This window comes from Blennius ocellaris, assembly GCF_963422515.1.
Source record: "Blennius ocellaris genome assembly, chromosome: 16".
Lineage (NCBI taxonomy): Eukaryota > Metazoa > Chordata > Actinopteri > Blenniiformes > Blenniidae > Blennius > Blennius ocellaris.
Window position 1 is genome coordinate 21735507 of NC_137665.1, and position 7768 is coordinate 21743274.

The window sequence follows — 7768 nt, forward strand, 5'->3', positions numbered from 1 at the left end:
CTGGGAAATTTCTCAACTTCTGTAATGAAGCCGAGGTCCGCTTGTGAAACGGGGTCCTGGCGGGTTACCGACAGTCCTCTGTGAGGCAACACACACACACACACACACACACACACACACACACACACACACACACACACACACACACACACACACACACACACACACACACACACACACACACACACACACACACACACTCTGGTTGGGACGCAGAAAACTCAGGCAACTGAGGAAGTTCCTAAACCACCGGTCACATGTATCCTTGGTGGGAATCAACTGTGTCTGCATATTCAAATCAAACGTCAGACGGACTGAAGCTCATGTGCTGACATGTAGTTTAACTCTGGTTTGGATGAGAGACCAAGCCCCCCCCTTGTGTAATGAGATTACTGTTGTTGCAGCAATAAAAGACAGAAAACGTCATTGAAATGTACAATGTCTATGTAAAAGAAAACTACAGAAAATGACTGCAATTTCAACAGAAAGCCAATTTTAACCCTCTGGGGCCGGCGGACTCACCGGTGCATCCTCGTCACACGACCGTTTGAAAAGGCAGTAGCGTCACAGCGCAGCGTCGTCTGGTCCAGCGTTTCAATCCGTGTCGAAAGTGCAGATATAAAACTACAAGCTCGTTTTTAAATGATGTTGATCGGAGATATGAGGAAAAACATGTGTGACCTTTTGTAAATAGTTTTACAAAAACGCCTGAGGCAGTGCTTCTATTTCACTGTAAATATCTGTATAGAACTGTTTTTTCAGTCCTGTTTTGATAAATTTTAGTTAATTGTAGTTTAGATTTACTTTACAAGTAAACAAAATGATTCGTTAACCATGTCTGTGACTTTTATAGTCAATAAATCTATGTTTTTACCAGCCGAATTTGTAATTATATAGTGTTTTTAGATCCACTGTTTTAATACAGTATGCCAAAGTGATGAAAATACTTCAGAAAGGCATTTATGAGGTTATTCCTGAACAAAATGACACCAAAAAAGGCAAAGTTTAAGAATTTTATATCTGAGATATAAAGGAAAAAATCAATTGTAGTGAAAAACGGCACAAAATGCTTCAGGCCCCAGAGGGTTAATGATGCAATATAAAGAGAATTGTAAAAAAAAAAACACTTCAATAGCTGTTACATTCTGGGTGTTTTATCATGGCAGCACCAGCGACGTCTACTCTAAAGAAATTTGTTTGAAATAATTCATGTTGTCTTAGAAATCATTACCGACCGGAGCCTCTTGCAGGTCGTTGTTGGTCCTCAGGTCCAACGTTTGACACCCTGCTCTGGAGCCTCGGCGCAAAAATAAACATTTAACTCCAACTCCAGTTAGTGAAATGTCAAATACAAAACCTACAACTAAGAGGAAACCAAACATTACAGACGAAAGAGCCAAAGATAAAATGAGCCGTACATTCTGAGTTCACTGGTTAAAGTGTTGACTGGAGGAGAAGGTGGAGGTGGGGAGGGGGAGGGTGGGGGGGGGGGGGGGGGGGGGGGGGTTCACCCTCCATATTCAGAGATTTGTGGGGCAGTCAGTAACTTTCCTCAGGAAAAGGTACAATCGAGCCACTCATTATATCGCAGCTCTCATACACTTTACATTTGATGTTCACCAAAGCTCATAATATTTTAATGTGACTATGCTACAAAAACAACGTTTTCAGTTCCTAAAAACTGTCTGTTTTCATTAATAATCAACAGTTTTTTCACTCTGCACTTGTTTTTTTTCCTCTTCTTTTCATGTTTTTGTAGTCTGTCTTCTGTGTCCTCTCACTAGTCCAACGCCCTTTCTTAAACATATAAATATAAGAAAAATCATTTTAGGAATTTAACCGCATTTAAACTGTTGTGAGTGTGAGAAAGCTTCATTACTTCTTCCTCTTTTGATCCAGCTCCTGTTGGTCTGTATCAGTTCTATCTTGTCACTACAATCTGCACCAATTTAAATTCAGGAAGTTTCTGCGGCATGTAACTGTCTTCCATTCATTAGTGTGAGGAAGAACATTCTGAATATGTTTTCAGAATCAGGAATCACTATGAAGGCTGCACTAGAGTTGTCAAGAGAAGAATTATAGCATTTTATAAGATTGTGTTGTAATGAACTGGATATGAACTCCACATAGATTGTTGTTTTTTTATTATTTATACTCCTACTACTACGACTACTACTACTACTAATAATGCATTTTATTAGTCACGTCTTTCAAGACACCCAAGGTCATCCAACTCATTCAAGGATTTGCATGAACCAACATTAATTAGTTTGAATATGCTTTTTTCAAAAGTTATGCTTTCAGACCAGTTTTTCAAAATGTCGAGGGATTGAAGGTTTTCAATGTTGGGTGGGAGGAAGTTCCAGTGTGCTTCAGATTTCTTTGATGAAACAGGATATAATTAAATAAACGTATATGTTTCCAGAGAACAAAAAAAACCTGTTCCTCTTATTTATTTGCGCAGATATTTGCATTGATCCATCAATTCATAAAGCCACTTCCAAACAAATTAATATAAATCAACTCAGTGCCGCTCCGAGACAGAAGATGGCGCTGTGGGATATCAGCGCGTCCTGAGCTACTTTTTTTAAAACGTAGAAGAAGAATATCGGAAGTGGAGCTTTACTTCCACAAAGGTAACATTTAGCTTCCCTTGTTCCATGCTTTAAGTAATAATTACGGACACTTATCGGTTATATCATCCTTCTTGTGTGTCTTTTAGACATTCATACTCCCACCGTTTCCTTCCGTTCTTTAAACCGTACGGTACGTAGTGTTTGTTAGCATTAGCAGCTAAGTGGCTGACAGCTAGCACTCGCAGTCAGCTGATCCAAATAAGAATGAAAACTTAAATATTCAGCTCCATCCATTGTATTAAAGCGTTAAATTAACTAACGAGGGGAACTGCACTGATGTGAGAACGAGCTAAACTCATAAATATGAAGAAAGTGATTTCCATGAAATGATCTGGCATCTTAATGAATTTAAATGACATCTAAATGATGTTTAGACTGAATTAAACTCGATCTTTACTGTTTACACACATTGCACTTTACTTGCTACATATGTCGAATAACGCCAGCATCCATATAAGCACTATAATTCTAACAACAAGCAGAGTATTTGGTGATAAACAAAGGCAAATGTATTTCTAGATCCAAATTCAAAAGGACACACATTAAAGCGATTCGGAAGATTCACACACAAAAAATAAATAAAGAGATTCGCAGGTCATTAAGGCAGTAAAATATATTGCTTTGTGGAAAGTTTGAGCAGATGATGATGTTTAAAATCCAGATATAACAGAAGTGAGTCTGTCAGAGACTTTGTTCCACAGGTGGGACTGCTTTCACATTCTGGTCACTCTGAGGTGTATTTAGGCCCTTTAAAGCTTTAAGATTCATAGTGTGGTGTTTTTTTTAATATTTCCCATTCATTGTGGCTCAGTTGGGTGCAGATTCAGTGGAATTCCATCCATGTTTGATCCCTGATCTGAACCACTGCTGACACAACCTTTATCTCACAAAATAACATTTTTATAATTCGGGCCACCACTGAACAGAATTCTTACTTTCATGGTCAAATGTTGGGTGTGATTTTATTCCCTCTCTCAGCGACACACGCCAAGTTAAATATTTAATTACAAAAAGCCTCATGTTGTCACTTTGACATTTCTATTAAACACTTGCGACCACAGGATCTATCGTTACCTAATGATTAGATTTTTTTTTAAAGAATTGCAGTTGCAAATAGTTTTAATTGTGGTAAATAATGTATTTTTCTGAGGCTGTATTGGCGCTAAAGTTAGAACGATGTGTGACAGAACATGGACACGCGCTTCACCCGAGGGAAGTCCACCATCCTGGAGCGTCCGCTGACCCGGCCCAAGACGGAGGTGAGCGTGAGCGCCTTCGCGCTGCTCTTCTCCGAGATGGTCCAGTACTGCCAGAGCCGCGTCTACTCGGTGTCGGAGCTGCAGACGCGCCTGGCGGACATGGGCCAGAGCGTGGGCGCCGGCATGCTGGACGTCCTGGTGCTGCGGGAGAAGAACGGCAAGCGGGAGACCAAAGTGCTCAACATGCTGCTCTTCATCAAGGTGCGGGCTTCTTCCTCCTCCTCCGGGCGGAGAGCTGGGGCGCTCCGGGAACATAAGCGGGTGTTTAAAGTCCCAGTGAAATGAAAATTCGACCTCCAAAACACTCTGGTGTCGCTTCTAGGATCATTTTCATGCTAACTGGCTGAAGGGTAAAATGTTAAAACACGGCAATCTGTGAGAAAATAGCCGATAAACAGGTATTTCCTCTGCTGGGCGGAGCTTCTGACAATAATAGAGTGACATCACGAGTTGTGCACACGCCCAAGTTGTGTTTACATTATGGAGGATCAGAGTTTTGACCACGAAGAGGCTGAATTTAACCATATTTCATCATCATGGTCATTTCAAAGCCAGTGATTGATGAAGAAGACACAGAAGGTGGTTCTGCCATCGGTGACCCCGTCTGGAACATGTTTGAGGAAGCAGAAGACGCTTCGTCCTCCATTCGTCCTCGTCTCCTCGTCTCCTCGCCTCAGCAGCCGCCACTTTTCACCTTTGAGGCTTTGAGGCTCCTGACTTTTGGCAGAACGACCGACTTCCTGGATCCAACACGTCCAAAAGCTTTTCTGACTGCGCGGAATCACTGAAGATAAGTCCAGGTATTAGTTGATCGTCTACTAGCCGCCCGAGCTAGCGGCTCCCGCTAGCCGCACGAGCTAATGGCTAGCCCCTCCCGCCACCCGTGCTCCTTTCCTCCTCTCTGGTCTCTTCCAGACTCAATCTTTCGTCAAGGCTCATAAAACCCCGACTATAACTTCAAAACACTGTAAAAACTTGGATATTTAAGAGGAAACAAGTCGATATAAACACAACAGATGGAGATCTGCACAACTCTTGACGTCACGCCCACGAAGAAGGATTCCCCCGACTTCCTCGGCTGGAGATTCAAAATTCAAATAACTTTGTTATGCGACAACAGCGGAGGGGCAGAGTCGGAGGAACCTTACAAGTAGAACCCCAACTATCGTTTTTGGCAAAGTAGTGTGTTACATTTCACTGGGACTTTAAAGGCGGTTAAAGTACAAAGAGGTGACCGGTTCTCCGTGTTGCAGGTGAACGTGTGGAAGTCCCTGTTCGGCAAGGAGGCCGACAAGCTGGAGCAGGCCAACGACGACGACAAGACGTACTACATCATCGAGAAGGAGCCGCTGATCAACGCCTACATCTCCGTGCCCAAGGAGAACAGCAGCCTGAACTGCGCCGCCTTCACCGCCGGCATCGTGGAGGCGGTGCTGACGCACAGCGGCTTCCCCGCCAAGGTCACCGCCCACTGGCACAAAGGAACCACGCTCATGATCAAGTTCAACGAGTCGGTCATCAGCAGGGACAAAGCTCTGGACGGCAGATAGAGGAGGAGGACGGAGCCGCCAACACCATCACTCATGTTTCATTCTGTAGTTTTTCTATCACTGTTTTACGTCACAAATTAAAAAAAAAAAAAAGAAGATGCGTTTAGCGACTGATCTTTGATTTCTGGACATGGTCACCATGGTGAGAACTCCAGGACGATGTCATGACTTTAACGGCTCCTTTACGCCACAATGATTTCAAGTGAAAACCTTTGTTTTCGTCCTGTGGGGTTCGTTTCCACGACGACGCTGCTCGGAGCCACTGAAAACACCGCTTTTTAAAAATGGCTCCCAAGGTGGAGCTTTTTTGTAGACGCTCTGGCCCGTCTCCGCGGAAACGAGGCAAAATGTTTTGAAAACACTTTGGGAAGCGCAGAAATGGTGAAAACACAACTTTTTGACAACGCTCCGTCGCCGTGGAAACGGTGAATCCCCACTATTTTAAATCGCTCTGACTTGGTCTCCGTGGAAACGACGAAATCAACTACTTTTTAACAACATTTTGACTTTGTCTCTGCTGGATGGGGGGGGGGGAGGGCAGGGGGGTGGGGGTAGTGGAGGGGGGGGGGCTCTCTGAAATCCTGCTACTGCTCCTGGTCTCTGTGTTGGTAGTAACTATAGTTCTGCACATGCTCAGTAGAGCCAGTCATTGTTTCCCCCCTGGTGTCATGACTTCCAGTACATATTCTCCTGGACTTCGTGCTTTTATTTTGACAGCCACCGAAGTAACACTCCAACTTGGTGATTTTATTTTGACAGTCAGTATAATAACAATCCAACTTGGTGGTTGTGTGTGTGTGTGTGTGTGTGTGTGTGTGTGTGTGTGTGTGTGTGTGTGTGTGTGTGTGTGTGTGTGTGTGTGTGTGTGTGTGTGTGTGTGTGTGTGTGTGTGTGTGTGTGTGTGTGTGTGTGTGTGTGTGTGTGTGTGTGTAGTACTAAAACTAACAACAGCACCCACTGGTGGCCCAACATGTAAACTACATTGTTGTCAGTGTTTCTTCCATTTCCATGTAAACGGACATTTACATTTTCAGAACGTTACTTTACAAACCCAAGACTTCTGAAATACGTTTTCAGTTGAACTGTTGTTTTGTAAACGAGCCTCGGTTGCTGTGACAGTGTGTTTTGTTTACATCATGAGGAAAACAAAGAGGATTTCTGAGTCCAAATTAACACCTGAATATTCATGAGAATATATATTAAATAAATTAAAAGTTTAAGGTCAAAGAATGCAGATGAAATCAGATTTGAAATGTTGACGAATGTATTTTAAAAATGTACAAATATATTTAGACAACAAAGGTTAAATTATTCATAATAAAATATCAAAACTCTTATCTTCAGATTAAAATAAGTCAAAAATTTGAAATTAGAATAGTCATAAAATGCATCGATTTATTTATAAATAATTAAGATAGCAGGAATTTAGGAAAACATTTGAAAACACCTTAATGTTGACACTGAATGTTAGTGAATAACATCTAAATTTAATAAATAATTACAAAATATTGATAAAATCATGTTTCAAAGTTTTATTTAAAACACATATAAAGTTAAAATCTGGAACTTTGAGAATGTAAATATTAACGCTAAAGTGTCAAACAATAAAAAGACCAAAACGACAAGAGAAAATGTCATTATTGGACATTTATAAGAAAAGACTGCTGTAATCTGGATGAATAAGAAATGTTAGAAATGCAAACATTAAAACACGATAATCGAGTTTAAATTAGTTTTTATAATCAAAAGTTTGGTCAGTTCCTGTTTTAATTCTTTTCCTCACAGTTTCATTCCAGCTCAGCTTCCATCAGTAAAAACCCAATAATCGGTCTCCTGATGGTGTTTTTTTGTTTTTCATCTCTACTGTCTGTTATGTGTATATTATTATTATTATATTGTGTATATTTTAAACTCATGTTAACATGTTTTACTCATTTCCTCCAGTGTTTGGAGGCTTTGAAATGAAATAAAAATATAAAAATTTCACTGGAAATATTTTGTCTTCATTTAGCAGCATATACACGATTAACTACAGTAACTTCTGAGTTAAATAACATCTTGCTATAAAAACATCTCCCATTTGTACTTCATCTTGTGTCGGGAAGCTTGTTTTTGTCATCCTTCAACATAAATTGATCAATGATTGATTTTGCTGTTATGTTCCAGAGGAAGGATTAATTCGAGTAAACCAGTTAATCCTTCTGCTTCTTTTCAACCAAGAATTTTAATCTTACGCTCTGCAGTGTATTGTAAACTTTTCTTCTGCATTTTGTTTTTTAAAAATTTGAATTTGATCAGTAAATGAAATGAAATAAAAGTGAGT

At 40.7% G+C, this 7768-nt stretch overlaps 1 protein-coding gene across 1 annotated transcript; it reads left to right on the top strand.

Moving 5' to 3' along the window:
* Positions 1–2608: 2608 nt before the first annotated feature.
* On the top strand, positions 2609–5908 carry LOC308141202 (trafficking protein particle complex subunit 5-like). The gene is made up of 3 exons (XM_080511269.1): positions 2609–2636; positions 3824–4096; positions 5149–5908. The coding sequence occupies exons 2-3, from the start codon at positions 3827–3829 to the stop codon at positions 5443–5445; spliced, it is 567 nt and encodes a 188-aa protein (XP_080367395.1). The 5' UTR covers positions 2609–2636; positions 3824–3826; the 3' UTR covers positions 5446–5908.
* The last annotated feature ends 1860 nt before the right edge of the window (positions 5909–7768 follow it).

What these genes read in the sequence shown, in the direction of transcription:
- LOC308141202 (XM_080511269.1), top strand. Translation starts at nt 3,827, where the DNA reads ATGGACACGCGCTTCACCCGAGGGAAGTCCACCATCCTGGAGCGTCCG. An exon ending in ACATGCTGCTCTTCATCAAG is followed by an intron (nt 4,097 to 5,148) that starts GTGCGGGCTTCT and finishes TCCGTGTTGCAG; the next exon opens with GTGAACGTGTGGAAGTCCCT.